The sequence below is a fragment of the Carica papaya genome, chromosome 8 (genome assembly GCF_054855325.1).
Source record: "Carica papaya isolate Zhongbai chromosome 8, ASM5485532v1, whole genome shotgun sequence".
NCBI lineage: Eukaryota > Viridiplantae > Streptophyta > Magnoliopsida > Brassicales > Caricaceae > Carica > Carica papaya.
Window position 1 is genome coordinate 5,113,048 of NC_142316.1, and position 25,146 is coordinate 5,138,193.

The window sequence follows — 25,146 nt, forward strand, 5'->3', positions numbered from 1 at the left end:
CTAGCCACCAGAGCCCCTCGCCGGAGAAGACAGCCCAGCCGTCAGGGAGCCGACTGCCACTACCCGCCGCAGTACCGAAGCAATTTCTGGTCGCCAAACGAGGTAAAAAATTCTACAATTTGCTCAGAATTTGATTCTAAGCCCACTTGTAGCCAAATCGGAGCGAAAGCACCGGCCAATTGGCTGAAAAACGCTGCCGAAACTCAGCGGAGCTGTTGCGGGGTGTCTCAGTTTTTACCTCCGATGAGGCCCTTCCCGATTCCCGTTCGATGTAATTTTTTCACCGTTGTGATCACTGTTTCCTCCTCTACAGGTTGATAGGAGCAAAACATCCAACCGCGATGTGAGCTGGAGGAGCTGCCGCACCGGAGAGCCCCTCCGCCGGTAAGTTTCAGTTTTCAATATTTGTTCGGCCAACCGAGGACCCGAAGTGTGTTTTTTCACAAGAACCGATACAAGTTTAGCTGAATTCGGCTGAAAATAGCCAACTCAAGGCAAATCGCCACCGCTGCCGGAGCATGGCGGAGCCGCCGTGCCAGAATTCTGAAATTGGCCGAGTAGGCCCTGGGTCTGATTTTTGGATTATTTGGGATATGTGTAGGCACCGTAAGCGCGTTTTAGTTCCTGAAAAAAAATCAGAGAATTTAGGGGTCGCCCGTAGGCGCAGTGAAAATCTAATTTTCAACGTCAAATCAAGTAAGGACCCCTCACCCTATTTCCTATAATGGAATTGAAGTTTAGATAAATGATAATACTGTATTTTGTACAAATTAAATAAATATGCATAATTAATTACGGTTGCTAATGGAGTCCGAACCGGACATTATTCTCTGTCAATTCCTGTTTGATTTATTTTACAGTTTAAATGTATTATGGTATCTGGTTTATCTATTTCATGGTTTTAAATGCATGTATCACTGCTTACTTCACTACTGTTTGATTTTGGAAATCTAAGATATGCTTGCTTTGTTGGATGCACGTTACTTGTTTATGTATTTATGTTTGAGTTGGTAACGGATACTAAGGACAAATAGGAATGAGATGTGATTTGATAAATGGATAAGACGATTGCCTCACTAGATATCTTGAGAGATGGTGGACGAAACGGATTCATAGAGAATCTTACCGTGAACGTTGTCTCATACCAGACGGGGTATGGAGAGTTGGTCATTTGGTGCTCATACCGGACTGAGTATGTGGACGGCCCGCTTCACCCTCATACCGGATGAGGTATTGAGATTTATTGTTTTGGTGCTCATACCGAACGAAGTATGGGACGGCCTTGGAATTAAGATTGTTTAAAATGAATGGTTCACGTGTAGCGAGAATCTATAGACGGGGTATGGAGACTTGGTCATTTGGCGCTCATACCAGACGGGGTATGGGGACGGCCCGCTTCACCCTCATACCGAACGGGGTATTGAGGTTTATTATTTTGGCGCTCATACCGGACGGAGTATGGGGACGACCCTAGAATTAAGATTGTTTAAAAGGAATGGTTCACGTATAGCGGGGACCCCTATGGATCTCCATGGATACTAGTAGGTTGGTGAAAAATGAGAAACGGTGATAATTAGTTATTGTTAATGAATACGGGTTTATGATGTATTTTATGTTACTGATTATGTATGAAATTGTGATCTGTATGATGTTATTGTCTTTATAGGTTGTGTTCACAGGTTCTCCAAGGGTAAGAAAAAAGGTAAGTAGTTTTATTTTAAATATTGGTTTAAAATTTTTGCTCCATTGGTTGTTTTCGATTTTCTACAAACATTTGCTTCTATGACGGTAATATAGTGTGATCTCCTTATTGGGTTAGTGTAACTCATTTTTTATTTAACAATTTCAGATCAGGAGAATCTGGTTTCCGAGCCCGATCCACAAGAAGATGACGAGTAGATGTTAGATACTTTATAATTTCCTTTATTTTTTTCATCTCTCGTGTTTCTTTTAGAGAACTTATTTCGTGATATTGTTTAGTACTTTTAAGTTATTGTATAAGGGATGTTAATTTTAATATTTTATTTCGCTTCCGTACTCAAATTATTATATGTATTTCTTTTTAAATTTCCGAAACCGTTACATAAATTTTTTTTTTGTTTCTATTAATATCCTCACCATATTTTCTTAATTTCATTTATACCCTCAACAAACCTATTCAAAAAATTTTGCTTCCAAAATTTCTGGCCCATCCGCATTTCTCAACTTCTACTTCTTCGATCGTCCCCTTCTTTATCTTCAATCACCTCTCCTTCTTTCAATGAGTTATGATTCTCTCCCAACAAAGCCATTTTCTTCTCCAAACCCAAATTCCTCACTGACTTCTTTCTCTGCTTGTCGAAGCCTACCACCACGCCACTATGCAATCGCTAATTTTTTAATTTTTTTTTATAATTTATAGTCATAAATCAAAAATTATATTTTTAAATTAATTTTTTATATTTAATTAGAGCAATTTTTTTAAAAAAATTTATTAAAAATTATAGTTTAAATAATTTTATAAATTAAATTTCTTAATTATAAATTAAATAACTTATTTATTTATTATTATATATAATAAAATAATAAAAAAATATATAGTTTATTTTAATATACAAATATATCATCTGAAATATAATACAACTTCACCGTTACAATATTCTACCCTGCTATACAACGCTGGAGACATTATGAAGTAATAAATTAATCCAGGTCCCAGCCCATCTGATGCCACTGCCGCCCACCCCACATAAAATTGATCCTAGTAGAAGAGGAGCCTTCTGCCCGCTCCGGCAAATCCAAAGTTATCCCCCACTGACCTCCCGTTCGATCATCAGCAAAAGTGACTGCAACCCTACCCAGAAATCAGAAGAACAGTCCAGAGAACACCATCAATGGCTACTGGGTATGACTCGCTTGATCTAAGGCCCTCCTCTCTTATCACATTATCACTTTGTTTCTCGAGTTTTAGCTTCTAGGTTGACTTCAATTCGCGTTACTTTCTGATCATTTCCTGTTTTTTTCCCCTGTCGTGATGATTTTAGTGCGGAAGAGGATTTGCCATTGCCACTAGATGCTACAGCGGAGCAGCCAAATCTCTTTGATGGAACCACAAGGTTTCCTTCTTTATCTCTGGTTTTTACTACGCTCTGTATATGATTTTCTTTGAATTATTAATTCATGCCCTTTTGAAAAATTTACTATTCATTATGTGAAGCTTTGTTATTGTCTTTTGTTTTTCTTCCTCTGATCCTTGTGCTGCTTTTTCCTTGTCTAAAAGGTTATATACTTGTTACACGTGTCCATATGCGCAACGTGTGTGGATCACAAGGAATTACAAGGTTGTTTGTTCTCTGATCGCTCAATTAAAATTTGTTATGATTTTTGCAAACTTCATGCATCTTTTGATTTGTTAGAATAGCTTCTTTGATCATTTGAGAAGTTTTTGGAGAAACCCATTTGAAAAAATTCCTACTTTGCCAAAAAAAGGGAGAAATCACTCATGATTCCGATTGTTTTGTCTTTTCTTTTTTATCATCTAACTTTACTTGACAGCAGGGATTAGAAGACGAGATTAAATTGGTTCCTCTAAACCTCCGGAACAGGCCTGCATGGTATAAGGAGAAAGTATACTCCCTAAATAAGGTCATTTACTTCCCAAAAACAACTCTTGTTTGTCTATTTACCTGAATATATAAATTATTACAAATGAGAGGATCCATATGGTGTTGTTTTGTTATCTTCTTTTATACTTAAATTTTTGATACTTTGAGCAGGGTGTCCCATTTACTCAATTGACAAAGTACTAAAAATGTTTGTCTGAAATAATTAATAGATGCCTTGCCTTTGAAATCTTGGTTCTGTTTCGCTTCAACATTTTGTTAACTAGTTGTCATCATTATGCTCATAAGTTTGCTTTGATTGCGAATTGAGTATAGCTTGCTGCTTGGCATATAGTTGTACTGACCTGAAAAGTGCATAATTTCCTTCAAGATAAGGGTGTTTAAGGTTTTCTGCAATGCAAGCTCAGACTATGGTTCTAATAGAGGCACATTAGTTCTGATACATTCTTAACAAAAGCAGATTCTCGTTCATGTTTTCATGCACATTCAAGTTCAAATTCCTGCTATACTTTGAAATAAAACTGTGGGACAAGTTTGGTGATTTACCAAGTATGTTAGCTTGCTACTTCGAGTAATCATTCTAACTATTATGTTCCTCCTTTGCACTTTCTCAGGTCACAAGCAAACACATATGCCATTAAATTGTTTTTACACTTCTCATTGTTATTTTACGATAACAATTTATTAGTGGAGCCACGAGTAATTTCAAATTCATTGAATGTGAGTATTTCTTATCTATAGGTTCCATCATTGGAACACAATGGCAAAGTCATGGGGGAGAGTCTTGACTTGATCAAGTACGTAGACAGTAACTTTCGGGGGCCTTCCCTTTTACCTGATGTAAGATTGGCTGAATTTTCTTCTGGATTTTGATGGGAGATTTTGTTCTCTCTATCTCTCTCTCTATCTCTTTCTGTCTCTCTCTCTTGCTGTCACTTAAGATAGTGAGTTGAAAATCTGTAGGATCCTACCAAAAGAGAATTTGCTGAAGAGATGCTTAGATATACTGATACATTTAACATGGCCGTGTATATTTCACTTAATGGAGATGCTGTGAAAGAATCTGGTAACATTTAAGGCTTGCTGCACTTCCAGTGGAAAGCATTGTGTCCATTGATTGAGCTCCCCAAACATTTACTTTGTTTTTATCAGGACCTTCTTTTGATTACTTAGAAAATGCCCTGCATAAATTTGACGATGGCCCATTCTTCCTTGGTGGATTTAGCTTGGTAAGCTTCTCATATCAAACATCTAAGGATACAATTTCATTCTACATAGCAGCCATGGGAAAAATGTAATAGGTTGTGAGATGGAAATCAGATGTGCAAATAAATTGATTAGAGATATACTCTGATGCTTTCTGTATTACTTATCAATTAAAATCTGTGATTTCAGGTGGATATAGCTTATATTCCATTTGTCGAGAGATTCCAAATCTTTTTTGCAGATGTATGGAATTATGACATAACAGAAAGCAGGCCTAAACTAGCAACATGGATTGAGGTAATCTCAAACGAAACATACTTCAGAATATTTTTTTTAATAAAATAGCTAATTGATTCCTGCTTGTTAGTTATCTTATCCATCCATAGTATATTGAGCATGAAGTTGACAGACTTATCAATGAGCAGAATATTCCTCTAGTCGAGCTATTTGAGTAAACATTCATTGTTCTCTTTCGAAGTTGTCACTGCATTAGGGTTGTCACCACGATAAGTGGTTTCCTTTCTAGTTTAATTTCAAAGATTTACTTTCTTGCTGTGAATGCCTTGGCAATGTTCTTAAAACTTCTCAGTCTAAATCAAGTACGATCCTGCATGTATATTAGCTTCTCTGATTACTGTGATTATCACAAGATTTTTATCTAGTTCTTCTTCAGACATTTTTCCTTATATCCTTTTACATCAAGTTCTTTGTCAAGAAACAGTATTTATGTAGTTTAAGATAAGAATTATATTATTGCTATGTTAATGAGGAGCTTCAGCTGTTCTCTATGCAGGTTTAATGCTTGTACAAACAATGTTTTGCAATATGGTAATTTAACTATCCTTCTAATTTAAGTTTTTTGGTTGAATTATTTTCTTGTTGATAAAACTTTCAGGAGTTGAACAAGATTGATGCATATAAGCCAACAAAGACTGATCCAAAAGAGCTTGTTGAGTTCTACAAGCAGCGGTTCCAGGTAAAGGATGCCTTAAACATGAATATGATGCTAGCTTGTTATTTCATCCAAGTTAGTTTTGCAAAAGGTAGATTGCTGACATGAGATCTTTATATTCTCCCTATTGCAGGCACCACAGTAAACTCGTCACCTATGATTTTGGTGTCTATACCTACTGTTTTCTTGTTTCGAGCTATAAACTGCAGTCTGTAGTGGATAAATCGAACCGATCATTTTGGTTATTATGTACTATGATGTTGCACAAATAAAAAGCGGATTTTCTATATTGTGATGCATTATATATGTTTTGTCATTTGGTTACTCTTAAGTTTGTATGAATTATTCTTGCATTGGGACTTTAATTATAAGATTTAAATGGTTCTTAAGGGCAACTCTTAGGTGTTTCTGCAGTGTTATGATAGCTGTTTCCTGAGTAGAAAAAAATTGTTCAAGTGTTTTATAAGTACAAATGAACTGGTAGATTCTATAAATATAAATATAAATATAATTAGTATAATTTAAATTCCATCTTTTATAATTTTTTATTAATATTTGAAATAATTAGTTATGTTTATTTAAATAATTATTAGATGCTTTTTACAAAAAAAATATATTTCTAAATGTTGTAGTTTATAAATTATTATATTTATGAAAATACAAGAAACATACAGTCATTTAACTAAATATGGAAGTTTTATTAAAAAATAAGAAAAAATAGAATAGTATAAAATTTAAGATAATACATTACAATTTCTACTAAAAATCTTGATGAAATTGGCTCTAAATAAATTATGCATAAATATTTAAGTAAATTTTATAAAATTCTTAATTTGTTCCAGAAAAAAATTCAACTCTTAAATTAAAACATATTAAATATAAATTTACAAAATAAATTCTCCAATTTCTTTTAGAAGTCATTAGATCCAAGAGAAGAATCAAAGTCCAACGCGGAAGAACAGCAAAATCAACTGCATTTACCTTTCAAAACCACTCACTCTGCAAAAACCAATCTAAAGCATTCTGTTCATGTGCTTCCAAAAGTGAATATTGCAGTGAGAGATCACACAAAATTGTAAAAGTTGGATAATGTTCATGTATTTTTATTATTGTCTCAGTACATGAACAAGTTTATTTTCTTATTTATGCAAGCAACACATTTCCTAACAGCGACCGGTACGGATTTGATTTACGTAAACTGTTAAATATGCATATCGTACTCGTATACATGTATCAAGTTGCTTAGCTGAGGAGAAACTGCATTGAAAGAAACAAGTGTAGTTAATTACTGCAAGGGCTGCAAAGATAAAAAACCAAATGAATTTAGCAATCTACACTTTAGACAATAAAAAACCAAATGCATTTAGCAATCTACTCTTCAGACAATTATCTTTGATAAAAAAATTTCATGTTACTATGTTAGGGATGCTCTAGATGCAGTACCAGAAACCGCCGCCTGTAATACTCAAGAAGCTCATCTGGATCATACTTTGTCTGCTTATATGCATCCATCTTGTTCATCTCCTGCAAAGATGTATTCCCAATAAATCTTATAATTCAAGAGCCCAGAGAGGATTTCGTAAGAACAGCAATTACAATAACGAAAAATCCTTTTTTATTAAGGATTCATTTAAAAGCTTACCTAAAACGCCAACCCTTTTTTTTTTTAGAGCAAAAGAGAAAAAAATATCATGAAAACCCCTAGATGCTAGATATGCATGGCTCTCATCAGATCGAACAATACCACCAGTACGAGTCCTTTAGTAGGCCTTCCAGGGTCCCATGAACTACAACTACCACTTCCTAGATAAGGAATTGATAGAACAGCAAGTGATTCAAGATAAGTAACTAGATACAAGTCCTGTAATAAGCACCCGAGCCAGGAGTTAACTGATTCAATCTTTTAAGGAATTCATAGAAAAACTAGAGAGCAAATAATATTACAAAGCCACAACTCCATACTATAACAAAATTTAAGGATTGCAACCACTGTTAACTCAAGTGGTACAACTCGGTTACCAGAGGGATATTATTGTCCATTGAGAAGTCTGTTGACTTGAGACCCAGTATAACATAAGGGTGAGACAATTAATAACAATTAGCCAATTGCTCAAACTGAAAAACATCTCCAAAAATATAAGGCTTCTCAAAGTACCTCAATCCATGCTGCTAATTTTGGCCTGCCCTCTCTAATATCATATTTCCACACATCTAAGAAGAAGAGTTGGAATCTCTCAACAAACGGAATATTGGCTATATCCACCTGAAATCACTTTTCATCCATAAATAAAACAGAGAACAAGAAAATACATTCAAAATTATTTGACTGTGTTGTCACTTTTCGTTATGGCCTATTACATATTCGTACTGCATCATTAATGATGGATGGTTGTGTCTTTACATGTTCAATAAAATTATGAAAATGCTTTAGGTCAATGCTTTGAAAAGGCATACAATTATGCTCTGAGAAGCTTACCAAGCTAAATCCACCAAGGAAGAAAGGACCATCATCAAATTTATGCAGGGAATTTTCCAAGTGATCAAAAGCAGGACCTAGTCCAATATATCAAACATGTTAAGCTAAACTTGAACCGATACACTAGATTACTTTATTGAGGTGCATCGAGTTTTAAATCCTACCAGCTTCCTTTATTGTATCTCCTTTGAATGAAGTAAAGATAAACATGATAAATGTATCAGTATACTTGACCATCTCTTCAGCAAAATCTTTTTTGGCAGGATCCTACAGATTTTTCACCTCACAACCTTAGTCAAAGTCCTAACAGAAAGAAAATGGAAATTTTCCAACAAGGAAGCAAGAAAAGTTCTGCTTAATTTACATCAGGAAGAAGTGATGGCCCTTCAAAGTTGCAATCCACATACTTGATTAACTCAAGACTCTCTCCAATGACTTTGCCATTATGCTCCAATGATGGCACCTACTGATAAGCATTTTTCATAAATGTAAGAGCAATTTAACAACATTATATTTTGTGAGTTGAGAAAACTACCAAACTGGAACAGAACAAAACAAAAGGCTACCATGCAATTGTAAGCCAAATAAGTTGGTAATGAATCATCCAAGTTATTCAACAGGTTCATTCTTATAAAATACAGGAACTCGAAGTTATGCATACATAACATTCTTCTGGTACGAGTCCGGTGGCAATCATGCGTTCAAATTCATATACTTTAATAAGCTTGACTCCTTGTGGAAAAGGAAACCCGAAAGACACGGTCCTGAGGCAATCATGCATTTGTTTATGCAACTATATGCATATATAGCAGTAGATGTTTTATGAAAGTCAAAATATAACAAAAGCCTAATAGAACTTTGCCTGTTTGATGTACAATATAATCAACTAAATACTTAACAAAAAGTTAGAACATACAGGTTTTTAACCATTGAAACTTGAAAAGTAATTTGTCAAAATGGTAAAGGCAGATCATCTATTCACCATCTAAGACATGAATATATATGACTCATTTAATGACTTGTCAATCGACTAAAATGGCATCCACGGACTATCAAACTTTACCACATCGACCACAGAATTTTCAATAAAGATATCCAAAAAAGTACCGAAGAGGGTTTTATGAAAGTAAATAACCTTATTCTGAGGGTATACTTTCTCCTTATACCAAGTAGGCCTATCCCTGAGGTTCAGAGGAACCAATTTAATCTTGTCTTGTAGTCCCTGCAAGCCAAAGTCGGTCAGACATAGTCGAGAGAGGACAAAACAAGTGGGATCGTGAATTAACTAAAAGAAATTAAAAAATATGTTTCGATAATCTAACTGATAATTAGTCGAATTTTCTGTTGTTTCTTTAATAAAAAAATCTGACAATAAATACAAATACATAAAAAACATGTTCACTTTTTGACAAGAACAGAATTTTTAAATAAACTAATATATTTTAACAAGGTCGTCTATTGCGTCCAAAATTCTCAGATCATTGTCCTTATTCAAGTCCATTCGAGTTGGAGGACTTATTTGTAAAATAAGTTTCTTAGGGAAGAAAAACAAAAAATGGAAAATGAAACTGAAAACTTAAAAATAAACATGAAAACGAGCATCAAAATCAGAAAACAATTTTATAATTCCATACGTGGTTCTTTTTCAATTTGATAAAGGCAGTTATACGAAGAACATATTTTGCAAAAAGAAATAAAAAGGAAGAGAAATCGAAAAATGAGAGAGGAACAACCTTGTAATTTCTAGTGATCCACACACGCTGCGCAAATGGGCAAATGTCGCTAATATACAACCTTGTCGACAAGAAAAACCAACAAAAAATATCAGATGAAGAAATCAAAAGTCAGAATTGATCAATTCAAGTTATAAACCTCGTAGTTCCATCAAAGAGAGGCGGCTGATCCGCAGTAGAATCCAGCGCGGGAGGCAACTTCTCTTGCACGCTAAAATCATCAAAAACGAAAATGAGAAGAAAATAAGCTTCACTAGAGTAAATACAGATGCTAAAACTCGAGGAATTTTCAAGAGATTAAGCGATTCGTACGCAGTAGCCATTGATGGAGTTATCTGGAAGTTTCTTCTGGCCGATGAACAAAGCGCATGGTTTGTGTTAGATTCGTCATGAGCTATTTATAGGAGTAGTTGGTGCAAGTTCAGGGATCAGGAGTGACGTCAAACGTTGTCGTTTTGGATAAACAAATCGGCACCATGTGAAACTGAATAAATTACGTTTCGTACTCCGCCACTAATTTATTTATACAATTATACTTAAGGATAACAATTTTTTAAAAAAGAAAAAAAAATTATTTTTTTATTAAATTTTAAGTAAAACATTGAAATGATATCCATTAAATTTCACTAAAAAATTAATAAAATTTTATATTTATATGAAATATTTATTAATTTTATAATATAATTTATATTTTTTAATTTAATCAAATTTAAAAATTTATAAATGACATATCCTCTTAAATAAAAAATTGTAAATAACTTGTTAAAAATTTATAAATTTATTGTATCGTTCCTTTAAAACGACTTATAGTAATAATTATGCATTCATATTTTACAAAATTAAACTAATATTTTTTTGAATTGGATAAGAATATAACTTGAATTTTGTAAAAAAAATATATTATAAAAATTCAGAACTTAAAATAAAATAAAATTATAAATTAAGTGCGGAAGCGAAATAATAGAATTTAGGGTTTACATTTCTTACACATTAATTTAGAGTGCACAATAAGATTATGAAAATGACCATTCTAAAAGAACAAATGAAAATTAAAGAAATAAACAAAAGACAATATGTTGAGCATTATAGAACGACTTTCACTAGCTTTTGAAGAGAATTCGAGTGGTGAACTATTCACAACCTTCTTGTTGATCGGGATCTGGGTCTTGATCCTTTTGATATGAAATAGTTAATGAAAGAGTAAGTTACATTAGTTCAGTAAGAATATCACACTACTCACCGATACAGAAACTGAAAGTTGGTAAAAATCATAAAAACAACCGATGTAACTCTTGATTTAAGTAAATTCACTTATTATAAAGAAAACTATTTATTGCATATATTTATCGTTGCAAGATTTCAAAAATCGACATATAAAAACAATAACTCAAATAACATTCTAATATCATATTTAAGTGAGCAAGAACAACAATTTTCCCTTTTTATTTGCTTACTAGTATCCTTGGGGGCCCATAGAAATGTCCTACTATGCGTGAATCAATATCCAACATTGTTAACTAACCGGCCGTCCTCATACCCTGTAACACCTAAATTTTTATTTTTATTATTATTGAAATTTTTCTTGATTTTATTTTATCTTAATAATTAATTTATTAGATAATAATTATATAGTTTTAGTTTAATTTAATTTAATTAAATAGAAATAAAAATAATAATAATGATAAAAAGGGGTAAAATTATTTTTTAGATTTAATTGAAAATAATTTTGGGAAAAAGGAGTGAAAATTTGGATTATGAGGGTCTTTTTGAAAAGAAAATAAAAAACCGGAGGTCAAAACGTAATTTAGAAAAATTACGTCAGCAGCCACGTCAGCAGCCTGGTCAGCAGCTCTAGCCAACTAGACACGTCGCGTGGCAGAGATGCTGACACGGGAAGGCCACGCGGAACAGACCACGTGGGCGATCCGCGTGCGCGCAATCGGACGGCTGAGATCCATTCCTGCGCGCATGGACTGCTCAGATCAAACGCGCGTATGGACAGTCTAGATTTGATCACGCACGGACGACTCAGATCGCATCACGATGGATAGCCCAGATTCATTTCTAATTTAATCGCGATCGGACATCCCAGATTAAATCGTGATGGACGGCTCAGATTAAAAGAGGAAGACTATAAATAATCTCATCCACACCCAATCCCAAACCCTAGCCACCAGAACCCTCACCGGAGAAGACAACCCAGCCACCGGAGGAACCGACCGCTGCCATCTGCCGCCGCACCGGAGCACCTTCCGGCCGCCAAACGAGGTAAAATTTCTCTCCTTGGCTCGATTTTTGATGCTGAACATCCTTGTGGCAAAATCGGAGCCAAACCACTGGCCGATTGCCTGGAAAACACCGCCGAAGCCCAGCGGCGCTGCCGCGGGTACCCTCAATTTTTGCCTCCGATAAGGCCCTTCCCGATTCCCGTTCGATATAATTTTTACACCACTGTGACCACCGTCCTTTTCTTTACAGGTTGACCAGAGTAAAACACCAAATCGTGACTTGCACCGAAGGAGTCGCCGCACCTGAGAGCTCCACTGCCAGTAAGTCTCAATTTTCTAGATTTTTTTTGGCCCACCGAGGGCCCTAGGGGTATTTTATCACAGAAAACAATGCAAGTTTGGCCGAATTCGACCGAAAATGGCCAACCCGAGGCGGATCGTCGCCGCTTGTGGCGGCGTTGTCACCGGAGCACGGCGGCTTCCGAAATTAGCCGAATAGGCCCTGGGTCTGATTTGAGATTTTTTGGGGACATATGCAGGTACCAAAAGTGTGTTTCAGTTTTCGAAAAAAAATTCAGAGAATTTAGGGACTGCCCGTAGGCGCAGTGAGAACCCGATTTCAGACTCCGAAACAAGTAAGGATCCCTCACTCTATTTCCTACCACGACATTAAAGGCTAATAAATAATAAAACGGTATTTTATGAATTAATAGATATGTATAATTAATTAAGATTGCTAATGGAGCCTGAACCTGATGTATTTGTCGGTCTGTTCCTGTTTGATATATTTTACAGTCTAAATGCAGTATAATATTTGATTGTTTATTTTGTGGTTTTGTATGCATGAATCACTGTTTAATATATTATGGTTTGAATTATTGTGAACTCGATGTTGTGTTGCTTTGTTTGGTGTGTGTTACTGATTTACGTATTTATGTTGATTGGGTAATTGAGACTAAGAAAAATAAAAAGGGTATGTGAATTTATAAATGGATAAGTCGACAGCCTCACTAGATATCCTGGGAGATGGTGGACGGACCGAATCCATAGGGAACCCTACAGGGAACGTTGTCTCTCATACCGGACGGGGTATGGAGACTTTAGATAGTTTGGCACTTATACCGGACGGGGTATGAGGATGACCCGCTTCACCCTCATATCGGATGGGGTATTAAGGTTTATGGTTTTGGCGCCCATACCAGACGGGGTATGGGGACGGCCCATGGATCCCCATGGATATTGGTAGGCTGGTAAAAGAGGGAATTTATTGCCTGATGATTGAGATATTAAAAGTATGACATGTGTTATGTTACAGATTGTGTATGAACTTATGATATCTATGATGTTATTGTTTCCATATGTCATTTTTATGAATCTCACCGAGGTAAGTGGATAGTAAATGGTTTTATTATTGATAAATGAATTTGTTATAAATTATGCTCCATTGGTCGTTTTTGTTTTCTACCAACCTTTACTTTTGTGACAGTGAGATAGTGTGACATCTTTACTGGGGTAGTGTAGCTCATTCCTTACTTAACCATTTCAGATCAGGAGGACTTGGTTCCCGAGCCCGTTCTGTAGGAAGACGGCGAGTAGATGCCTAAAGATTTTATAGTTTTCCTTATAGTATTCATTTCTAGTATTTACTTTAGTTAGCCTATTCTTTCATACGTTTAATACGTTTTGGTTATTGTGTAAGGGATGTTAATCATAATATTTTATTTCGCTTCCGCACTTAAAATTTTATATATGCATTTCCTTTTAATTTCTGGGGTCGTTACATACCCCGTTTGGTATGAGCGCTAAAAATATCATCCATCAATACCCCGTTTGCTATGAGGGTGAATCGGGTCATCCCCATACCCCGTCCGGTATGAGCGTCAAAAATACCATTTCTGAATACCTTATCCAATATGAAACAACGTTCACAGTAAGATTTCCTATGTACCTGGTCTGTCCACCATCTCCCAAGATTTTCAGTAAGACTATCATTCATTAATTTACATGACTAAATAATTTTTCATTTGGATATTAATTTTTAATTTTACAAATCAACTGTAAATCACGCAAGACAAACAAAATATATATCAAGGAAGCACAATTGAATCATTTAGTTATTCCAGTATATCATTATGTATTTAAAGATGTAAATTTAACAATCAGTTAAATATGACAACAAATAAATGACTAACCGGTTCTGTCTTTATTAGTAACCTATAATTATTCTCAAAATTTTCTAAATTACACAAAATACTATATTATCGATTATTAAGCTTCAATTCTATAATAGAGAATAAGGTGAGGAATTTTTACCCGAATTGCTGTCTGAAATACCGAACTTTCTATTGCACCTACTAGCGGTCCTCAGATTTTCTAAATTTTTTTACAGAGATTAAAACATACTTCATGTACTTAAAAATACCCCAAAAATTCAAAATCAGTGTTAAAATCCTTTTATAGTCAATTTCGAAATTCTGGCACGGCAGCACCGTTGTGCTTCGGCGACGGTACCACCGCCTGTGGTGGCAGTTTGCTAGCCTGGCTGTTTTCTGTCAGTTTTGGTTAGTTTTGGCCGGTTTTATATCCATCCATTCGAGAAAACATGTTAGTCTTAGTTGGCTAAAAAAAGTCAAAAAAATAAAAATATACCAGCGGCGAGATTTTTTGGTGCGGCGGCTCTACCAGCTCACATTCGCAGTTGAATGTTTTTTTTTTTCAGTTAACCTATAGAAAATAGAACGGTGAACATAATAGTGAAAAAATTGCACGAAACGGAAAATGAGAAAGGCTCATCGGAGGCGGTTGCGAGTTTTGCCCGCAGTTTTCAGCTCATCCGCCGTTTCTTTTGCTCCAATTTGGCCATGGGGGTGCTTGGAATCAAATCCAATTATAAAGGAGAATTTGTACATTTTTTGGCGATCGGAGGTGGTTCTGACGCGGTGACGGGCAGTGGTGGACTTCCTTCTTCAGTGACTTGTTCTTCTTCTCCGGTGGGAGACTGGCGGTTAGGGTTTGAGTTCGGTGTGATGCAAAATATTTATACCTATCTTGCGTAAATCTGAATTGTTCATCGCGTTTGATTTCGACTATCCGATTGCATTTAAAGAAAAAAATGAATTTGGACTGTTCATTGCGATTTGATCTCGACCGTCCGATCGTATTTAAAGATGGATGAATCTGAACTATTCATCGCGTTTAATCGCGACCGTCTGATCACACTTGAGGAGGGAATAAATTCGGACCGTCCATGCGCGTAGGAATGCTTCTGGGTCGTCCGATTGTGGAGCACGCGGATTGCCAGTGTGGCCTCCTGCGTGGCACCAAGTTAGTGTGCTTTGCCATGCGGCGCGCTCCTCATTCGTCGAGACTGCTACCTGGGCGGTCCTATGTGGCGTAATTTTTTTTAATTATATTTTGATCCATAGTTTCTAATTTTTCTTTCAAAAACACCATGCGAACCTAATTTTTTACTCTTTTTTCTTAAAATTATTTTCAATTTCATGCTCAACCTATTTTTTCCATAATTTCTCATTAAATTAAAATTTATTAATTTTAAATTTAGATTTTTTATATATTTTTTGATGTTAAAATTAATATCGGACTAAATTTCAGGTTTGGATATTATAACTGTATGTAATGAACCTCTTAATGTAAAACATAAGCCATTTAATCATATTAAATTTAAAATTTAAAATTAAAAAATCATGACAAACTATTAAGAGCTCCTGCAACCAAACTTCACTGTTTAAATTTATTAAACAAAGATCTAGTTTTTCTGAAAATATTATATCATTGACTAAATTATTAAAGTAAAATACATATAGTAGTTGAAGTACATATATTAAAAGGGAATTTATAATATGATTTTATATAATATATAAAAAGCTTGGTGTGATTCACACTATATTAAGTCAATCTCATCATGTTAATCACTTTCATAATTAATTTAGTAAATACATATTAATTAATTATTTTCAAAATTAATTTAAAAAAAGATTAAACCTACTCATTAATTATAATTTTATATATATCTTATATAATACATGAAATTATGTATTTATACCTTTATTTGTAAGAGATTATGAATTCAAATTATGTTTTTGTATTAGAATATATTTATTTTTCTAAATAAATAGTTTGATTTTAAGTTTCAACTATCTAAAATTATTTTTTTATAAAATTATATTTTGAAATAGAAATAAAAAAATTATATTAAATACATAATTAATATATATTTAAATAGATTAAAATGGAATTTGGTGGTCACTCAATAAAGTTGCATAACTTAATAACTATGTTGAGTTTATTTCCTCTATAAATTTAAGTAATATATAGCATTTACTGCATTCAATAATATTGTTTATACTTTCTTAGTTAAAATTAAATCATAAAATAAAATGCCTAAAAAAGAAATAGAAAGGTGCAAATTGTGCCAAAGTTGTATGTAACCCAAGAAAAAAAATAGAAAAAGAAATACATATGTGAAGATCCAAGCTAGAAAATATTTGAAATGCCCTTTGCATTTTTAGACCCATTTTCTTATACAATTATTAATGAGTAATTTTCTTTGTATAATTTTCAAAGTCTTAAAGTTGATTGACAAGCAATGTTTATTATCAATTTTAATTATTCTATTAATATGTTCACTTTTCATCATTAAGTTTTTTAAGGTTTGAGTATAAATGTAAATGTTCGAAACTTAAATGAAAATAAAGTCATAAATTAAATACGAAAGTGAAATAATAGAGTTAGAGTTTATATTCCTTACACAATAATTTAGAATGCCCAATATAGTTACAAGAATGTTCATTCTAAAAGAACAAATGAAAATAAAAAAATAAACGAAAAACAAATTACTAAGTATCCTATGATGACCTTCACTAGCTTTTGAAGGGAGTCCGTGTGGTGAACTATTTACAACCCCCTCGTTGATCAAGATCTGGATCTTAGTCATCTTGATATGAAATAGTTAATGAAGGGTTAAGCTACACTAACCCAATAAGAATATCACACTATTCACAGATATGAAAAACTAAATATTGGTAAAAATAAGAAAAACAACCAATGAAACTCTTAATTTAATGTAAATTCATTTACTATAAAGAAAGCTATTTATTCTATGTTTGTGAAATAAGTCTTTCCCAACAATATCTTATAAAAGCTCATATTCATGCACTATTATTTATCACATAGAAGATAATAAAAAATGATCATTTTATATTTTTACTCACTTACTGGTACCTTTGAGGGTCCATAGGGATGTCCTTCTACTCGTGAACTCAATATCCAATTAAGCAATTAACCAGCCGTCCCCATACCCCGTTCAGTAATGGGCGCCAAACATTCCACCAACTTGATATCTCGTCCAGTATAAAGGTGAACTATATCTCCCAAACTTTACTAGTAAGGGACTTCCCAGCCTCGTCCAATTGAGGTAACGTTCACGATAGGGTTCCCTATGTACCGGGCTTGTCCGCCATTTCCCAGGTTTTTCATACAGATTTTCATCGGTATAACAATCAACCATACAAAAACCATATCTCATTTTATACTCATAGTTCACTTAGATAATAATATAGTTTAACATAGCTAAATAAGCAATGACCGAAATATCGGCACACAATACAGGCAAAACAAATAACCAAATAACCAAAAAAATCCTAAAAATCATCAATTGAGTTACGCATAGTATAATAATAACCAAATATAGGCAATACAGGAAAAAAAATAAGAAATCAAAATGACCATGAACTAACCGGTTCTGGCTCCACTAGTGACTTGTAATTATTTTTAAGCTTCTCTAATTTTTCTATAAAAATACACAATTATTAATTATTAAGTCTTAATTTACCGTAATGGAAAAAAGGGTGAGGGATCCTTATACGAATCGGTGTCCAAAACACCAAACTTTCTACTGTGCCTATTGATGGTTTCCGGGTTTCCTGAATTTTTATGTGGAGATTAAAACATATTTCACGTATCTAAAAATACCCAAAAAAATTCAAAATTGGTGTTAAAAATCCTTTCTAGCAAATTTTGAGGTTTCAACATGGTGGCACCACCGTACTCCAGCGACGGCACCACCGCTCGTAGTAATGGTTTTCTTTGATTTGATCGTTTTCGACCGATTTTGGCTGATTTTTGCCACATTTATACATATTCCTACAAAAAAAAAACACGTTAGGGGGTCTCGGTTAGCCGAAAAAAAGTCAAAAAATAGAAATCTACCGATGGTGAGGTTTTCTGGATGTAGTAGTTGTGCTGGCTCACTTTTGCGACTAGAATTTTTTTCTTCGGTCAATCTGTAAAAAACAAAACAATGAACACAATGGTGGAAAAATCGCACAAAATGGGAAACAGGAAGGGGTCATTGAAGAGGTTGCATGTTTTGCCTATAGTGTTGCTGCCGAGCTTTGCGCACAGTTTTCGGCTCAACCACCGTTGATTTTGCTCCGATATGGCCACAGGGGTGCTCAAAACGAATTCTGAGTGGGTAGGAGAATTGTTACCTTTTTTGACGGTCGGAGGTGGCTCTGGTGCAGCAGCGATCGACACCTTTTTCTGGCGACTGGTTCTTCTTCTCCAGCGAGAGTCTGGCGGCTAGGGTTTGGGTTCAGTGTGATGAGAAATATTTATACCCATCTCGCGTTAATTTGGACTATTCATCGCATTTGATCTCGACCGTTCGATCGTGCCTAAGGAAGAAATGAATATGGACCGTTCATCGCGATTTGATCTTGATCATTTGATTGCATTTAAGGAGAAAATGAATTTGGACTGTTCACCGTGATTTGATCTCGATCGTCAGATCGCGTTTAAAGGAGGAACAAATTCGGGCCGTCCATGTGCGCGGGATCGATCCTGGGTTCTTCGATCACAGGGCACACGGATCGCCCGTGTGGCATCCTGCGTGGCACCGACGTCAGAGTGCCTTACCACACGGCATGCTCCGGTTAGTCGGGGTTACTGACTTGGTGGTCTTATGTGGTAAAATTTTCCTTATTTGCACTCTGACCCCTAGTTTCTAATTTTTTTTTTTCAGAAACACTACTCGGACCCAAATTTTCATCAAATTTTTTCAAAATTATTTTCAATTTCATCCATAACCTATTTTTTTCCATAAATTCAACAAAAATTAAAATAAATTAATTTAAAAATAATTTTTTTATATATTTAAAATGTTAAAATTGATCCCGGGCCAAATTCTGGGCCTAAGTATTACAATAAATAACAAAATAACCACTCGATTATTGATACTTTCTTATTTAAACCTTTAAACTATTTTTTTTTCAGTTATGTATGTATTTAAAATTTTTCTAAATAAATACTTAGAACTAACAAGAATTAATTCACTATTAATTAACACTACAGGTTTAGATCATGTGGCGTTGATTGGCTACTTGTTGATGATTTGAAAAAAAATTTCTACATCATCACAACACTCTTTCCTAACCTATACAGAAACATATTTGGTGATGAGGATAGAATTTTAGGGAGAGTATGTGTGTAGGGAGTAGAGAGAGAATCACGAACAAAGAGAGAGAGACGCATTCCACTATAGAAATAAGCTGAAGGACACCTTAAGAGAAAGAGATATTGTTGGGGGTTGATTTTAATTGAGAAAGCTTAAGGAGAGATATATATATTCTAGTTTCTTTAAAGAGAGAGAAGCTTGCTAAAGACAAGGCTCTAGAGGGTTTGAAGAAGAGGTTGAGTTGGACTGAGGAAAAATCTTGTGGCAAAAGGCCTACTTCAACAAGAGCTCCTTCTGCCGTTACTTTTACTAGTTTTTTAAATTCTTGAATGTACGCAAATGATAAATGTAGTCTATAAAATGTTGAAGTAGCATGCAAAATTTATAATGAAATTGATCTAAAACTTCTTATTTCTAATGGTGGTTTTGGTGGACGCAGAGGAAAAGTTCTTAAAGGGATCTATGAATAGCCTTATTGTGTCGATCTGTTGCCTACTCTAGTATTGTCTCTCCACTTGAAGCATATTATCAGTTGGGACATTCATCTCTCACTGTGTTGAATAAGTTGTGTCCTCAATTTCGTAATGTATCTTCATTAGATTGTGAGTCATGTTAGTTTGTAAAACATCATCGTAACTCGTCAAGTCCGAGAATTAATAAATGAGCTGAGTTTGCTTTTGAATTAGTTCATTATAATATTTGGGGTTTATGTCCTGTTATATCTAAAACAGAGTTTAAGTATTTTATTACTTTTGTAGATGATTTTTTTCGAATGACTTGAATATACTTTATAAAAACTCGTTTTAAAGTATTTGCTCATTTTTGTAGTTTTTATGCGAAAATTAAAACTCAATTTAATATTTTTGTGCATGTGCTAAGAAATGATCATAGTAAAGAATATATGTCAGATTCGTTTCAGAATTATATGACTCAACATAGGATTCTTCATCAGTCATTTTGTGTTGATACACCATGTCAAAACGGGATTGCTGATAGAAAGAATAGACATTTACTTGAGAGTGCTCGAGCCCTCTTATTTTAGACATAAGTTCATAAATAATTCTGAGCTAAAGTTAAATCCACAGCTTGTTTCTTGATTAATCATCTACCATCTGCAGTAGTCAAAAGTGATATTCTTTACAATATTCTTTTTCCAAACAAGTCATTATTTTTGGTACAACTATGAGTATTTGGTAGTATTTGTTATGTTTGAGATGAATGACCTAGTATTACTAAATTTGATCCCAACGCCTTGAAGTGTGTCTTTTTGGGATATTCCCGCCTATAAAAGGGATATCGATGTTACTCTTCAGATCTTAATAAAGATTTAGTATCAATCGATGTAGTCTTTTTAGAGAATATATTGTTGTTCTCCTCACAGTGCAGTTCTACAGATCAGGTGAAGGACGATGAATGACTCATTTATAAATTCCAGAACAGTACCTCTATGGAGTAACCAAATAATGGTATTTCTTTTAGTATGCCTTTTGAGTAAATTGATGATGGTGTGTCTCTAACTCAAGAATAATCGTCCATTATTTATGTTTACTCCAGAAGACAACAAACTAATGATACATGTCCTATACCAGCTTTTTTATCATCTGATCCTTCCATTCGCGATCTTGATATTCCCATCAGTCTTTATAAAGGTACACGTCAATGCACCATTTCTCATTCTACTTATCCTATTGCTAATTTCATTTCATATGATCATTTGTCTCATTTATCTAGCTCTTTAATTGTTTTTATAGATTTCACTTCTATAACCAAGATAGTTAAGGAGGCTTTAAATCATGCTGATTAGCCTAGTTCCATGCTTGAGAAGATAAATACACTTAATGATAATCATACTTGAGATCTGGTAAATTTACCCAAAGAAAAAAAGGTTTCAGTGCAAATGAGTGTTTGCAGTCAGAGTGAATCCAGATGGCTCTATGGGGAGACTTAAAACTTGATTGGTAGCAAAAGATTATGTTCAGACTTATGGAGTGGACTATTCTAATATATTCTCCCTAGTAGCCAAACTTATATTTGTCCGTTTATTCATATCTATTGCAGCATTCAGAGACTGGTCCTTACACCAGTTGAACAATAAAAATACTTTTTTTCATGATGATCTCTTAAAAAAATTTATATAGAGTAATTACCTGGGCTTGTTGCTCAAGGGAAGTATGAGAAAGTTTGTTATTTGAAAAAAATCTTTGTATGATCTGAAATAGATTCCTTGTGTGTGGTTTGACAAGTTTATGTAAGACAATTTTATCCTGGAATCATATTTTTTTTGAATTCAATACATCTTAAGAAAAGAAAGACAACAGAAAGTTAGAGTTACATACCGTTCTAAGATGATGCAGTCATAACATGATTGAGAGACCCATTAGAAAAAATTTTAATTCTCTGATTCACTTCTTCTCTCTGTCTAACTATTATGTACAAAACTTTGTAGTTTTAGCTGATGGAAGACACCTTAAAAGGAGAATTTGTGCTCCTTTTATAGATGAGAGGAGAGGTCAAAGCACATTTAATGTAATTGAATGTATTGATAACCATTTCTATTATTGTAAAATAATACTAATAAAATACAATAATTTTATAATTTATTTTAATGTTATCCGCTCCATCAAAATACATTTTTCCTTTATAACGGTTATCTATTTTTTGGGTATTTTTGAAGTTGGCTTCCACTGTTATAAGTGGATGAGAAAATAAAATACTAAATTAGTGAGTCATCCAGTTAATTGCTGAAATTAACATTCTCCCACTTGACCCACAAAACCAATTATAAAAACTATAATATATATATATATATCCATTTTATACTGAAATATATTTATTGGTAAAATAAATTTGATACGTGATTATAATAAAATCAGCCAACAAGCCCAAAATTGTTATACCATAATACTGAAATAACTTAGATTATAAATGTGAATCATAGCAGTCACATGACTTCAATGTTGCATTTTCTTCTATGCATCACACACCAATAACTTTTACTAATTAAATCCATAATGCCAAAATAGCCTTTATAATTTGTCTTATCAAGACATTCTTTGTTGATTAAATACTAAATTGTGCACCTATGATTAAAAATAAGAAATAACATAAACACACTTTAATGTGCAAAATATCAATTATTCAACTACTGAAATATCTATTATCATATTATGGATTACTCAAAAGACTTAACCTTAAAAAATGTTTTGATTACGTCTTTGGAGGTAGCCATTTAGTCAATAAATCAACAATCATAAGTGTGGTACTAATATTCTCAATCGACATTTGTTATTTATGAACTCTTTTTCTAATAACTAAATACTTTAAGTTCATGTATTTGGATCTACTAGAATATTTACCATTCTTAGAGAAGAAAACAGTTGCAGTATTATCACAAAATATTTTTAGCGGCTTGACAATAGAGTCAATAACATCAAGTCCTGAAATGAAATTCTACAACCACAAAGCATGACTTGAGACTTCAAAACGTGCTATAAACTCAGCCTCCATTGTGGATGAGTCAGAAATAGACTACTTTATACTCTTCCACGAAATTGTCGTATTTGCTAGCATAAAGACAAATCCTGAAGTAGACTTTAAGCTATCACGGCAACCACCATAAACTGAGTCTGAGTATCCAATCACCTCTAATTATTTTGATCTTTTATATGTTAGTATATAATCTGTGTCTCTTGAAGATACCTCGTAACCTTCTTTGCAGCTTTCCTGTAATACCCGGGTTCAGAATTTAGCCCATGATCAATTTTGGTATGTATAAAAATAATTAAAAATTATCTTTAAATTATTTTAATTTTATTTTATTAAATTATTTGAGAAAAATAGGTTAGAGATGTAATTGAAAATAATTTTCAGAAAAAATAGTGAAAATTTGAGTTCGGGGGGTATTTTTGAAAGAAAAATTGAAAACAAGAGGCAAAAATATAAAATAAAAATTTGGCCACGTGATACGACCTCGTCAGCAACCCCGAAAAACTAGAGCATGCCGTGTGGCAAAACACGCTTACATTGATGTCATGTAGGAGACCATGCGGGTGATCCACATGCCCAGTGATCCAACCGCCCAGGTTTGATCCTGCGCGCGTGAACAGCTCAGATACATTCCCTCCTCAGGCACGATCGAACAAAGGAGATCAATCACGATAAATGGTCCAGATTCGTCTATGCAATTAGCCTAAACAGACAACAATTTGATGGTTCTCCTTGCTTCGCATCGACGTGGATGGATGACCCAGATCAACGCAGGGTGAGTATATTAGAGGTGTAATGGGTAGCAAACCTAGCACCGGAGCACGGCGCCGTCGCCGTGCTAGAACCCTAAAATATGATGGAAAGGGTTTTCGACACTAATTTAGAATTTTTGAGGTATTTTTAGTCGCATGATGAGTATTTTTGATTTTTGCAGAAAAATTCAAGAAATTCGGGACCCGTTAGGAAGCGTAGTAGACAGTGCGACGTCTTAAAATATCGATTTAGATAAGAATCCCTCACCTTATTCTCTATTATAGTAAATTAAGACTTAATAATCAATAATGCTGTGTTTAATGAAAAATTAAAAAAATTCTAAAAATAATTACATGTCACTAGTAGAGCCGGAATCAGTCATCTTATATTTGCCATAGTTTGTTTGTGTTGCCTGTTTATTTTTTAGTTATTTTGTGATTTTTACCAATTTTTATTTTTTGTTTCAGTGATTAACGTGATATTCTTACTGAGCTAGTGTAACTCACCTCTCTATTAACTATTTCAGATCAAAAGGACCAGGATCTAGTTCCTGATCAGTAAGAAGGTTATGAGTAGTTTACCTCCTGGACTCATTTAAGAAGTAGTGGAGGTTAACCCCTAGGACATTTATCTATTTGTTTTAAATAATTTATTTGCTTCTTTTTATGAGCCATTATATTAAGGGCATTCTCATAACCCTATTGGGCATTCTAATTTACTATGTAAGGAATGTAAACCCTAATATTATTATTTACTTTCTCATTTAAATTATAAATTCACTCTATTTAAGTTCTAGACCTTTATATTTCTAGTATTTAATTCCTAGATCACTTTAATATCTTCCCAACATACCAACAACATAACTGATATATGGTCTAGTACAGGTTTGAGTGTACATCAAACATCCCATAATAGATGCATAAAGAATGTTCTTCATCCGTTCCCTTTCTAAGTCATTTCTTGCGTACTGACTTTTACTTAATTTATCACCCTTAAGAATGGGTGCAACACTGACTGAAAATATCTACATATTGAATCTCTCCAAAACTCGGTTAATATATCATTTCTGAGACGAACTTAACAATTCTCCAGAACAATCTCTGAAGATTTCAATTCTAATAACATAAGTTGCCTCACCCATATAAGCAATCTGAAAGTTTTTAGAGAAATATTTCTTAGTTTCGTATAACAAACAAAGATCACTGCTAGCTAGCAAAATATCATCTGCATATAGTA

General features: G+C 33.9%; 2 protein-coding genes across 6 annotated transcripts; one reads left to right on the plus strand and one right to left on the minus strand.

The window, feature by feature from the left end:
• The first annotated feature begins 2,639 nt into the window (after positions 1–2,639).
• LOC110809906 (glutathione S-transferase L3-like) lies at positions 2,640–6,047 on the plus strand. 2 transcript variants are annotated; one of them, XM_022035882.2, is made up of 10 exons: positions 2,641–2,884; positions 3,024–3,095; positions 3,260–3,320; positions 3,538–3,624; positions 4,344–4,442; positions 4,566–4,668; positions 4,755–4,831; positions 4,998–5,105; positions 5,704–5,784; positions 5,894–6,047. In XM_022035882.2, the coding sequence occupies exons 1-10, from the start codon at positions 2,874–2,876 to the stop codon at positions 5,903–5,905; spliced, it is 711 nt and encodes a 236-aa protein (XP_021891574.1). In that variant the 5' UTR covers positions 2,641–2,873; the 3' UTR covers positions 5,906–6,047. The 2 variants fall into 2 exon arrangements, with proteins under 2 accessions (XP_021891575.1, XP_021891574.1); XM_022035883.2 differs by lacking the exons at positions 5,704–5,784; positions 5,894–6,047 and adding an exon at positions 5,602–5,693 and having other exon boundaries at positions 2,640–2,884.
• Positions 6,048–6,833: 786 nt separating this feature from the next.
• Positions 6,834–10,440, minus strand: LOC110809853 (glutathione S-transferase L3-like). 4 transcript variants are annotated; one of them, XR_015814041.1, is made up of 11 exons: positions 10,282–10,440; positions 10,109–10,180; positions 9,970–10,030; positions 9,372–9,458; positions 8,601–8,699; positions 8,401–8,503; positions 8,237–8,313; positions 7,916–8,023; positions 7,403–7,621; positions 7,204–7,284; positions 6,834–7,017 (listed from the first exon to the last, which is right to left on the minus strand). XR_015814041.1 is itself a non-coding variant. In XM_022035809.2 (11 exons), exons 1-11 carry the CDS (start codon positions 10,290–10,292, stop codon positions 7,003–7,005), a joined length of 831 nt encoding a protein of 276 aa, XP_021891501.1. In that variant the 5' UTR covers positions 10,293–10,440; the 3' UTR covers positions 6,834–7,002. The 4 variants fall into 4 exon arrangements, 3 of the variants coding, with proteins under 3 accessions (XP_021891501.1, XP_021891502.1, XP_021891503.1); XM_022035809.2 differs by having other exon boundaries at positions 7,505–7,621; XM_022035810.2 differs by lacking the exon at positions 8,601–8,699 and having other exon boundaries at positions 7,505–7,621.
• Positions 10,441–25,146: the final 14,706 nt, after the last annotated feature.

What these genes read in the sequence shown, in the direction of transcription:
- LOC110809906 (XM_022035882.2), top strand. An exon ending in GGCCTTCCCTTTTACCTGAT is followed by an intron (nt 4,443 to 4,565) that starts GTAAGATTGGCT and finishes GAAAATCTGTAG; the next exon opens with GATCCTACCAAAAGAGAATT. An exon ending in TCCTTGGTGGATTTAGCTTG is followed by an intron (nt 4,832 to 4,997) that starts GTAAGCTTCTCA and finishes CTGTGATTTCAG; the next exon opens with GTGGATATAGCTTATATTCC.
- LOC110809853 (XM_022035809.2), bottom strand. An exon ending in GGATCACTAGAAATTACAAG is followed by an intron (nt 9,459 to 9,969) that starts GTTGTTCCTCTC and finishes TTTGGCTTGCAG; the next exon opens with GGACTACAAGACAAGATTAA. An exon ending in TCCTTGGTGGATTTAGCTTG is followed by an intron (nt 8,024 to 8,236) that starts GTAAGCTTCTCA and finishes AAGTGATTTCAG; the next exon opens with GTGGATATAGCCAATATTCC.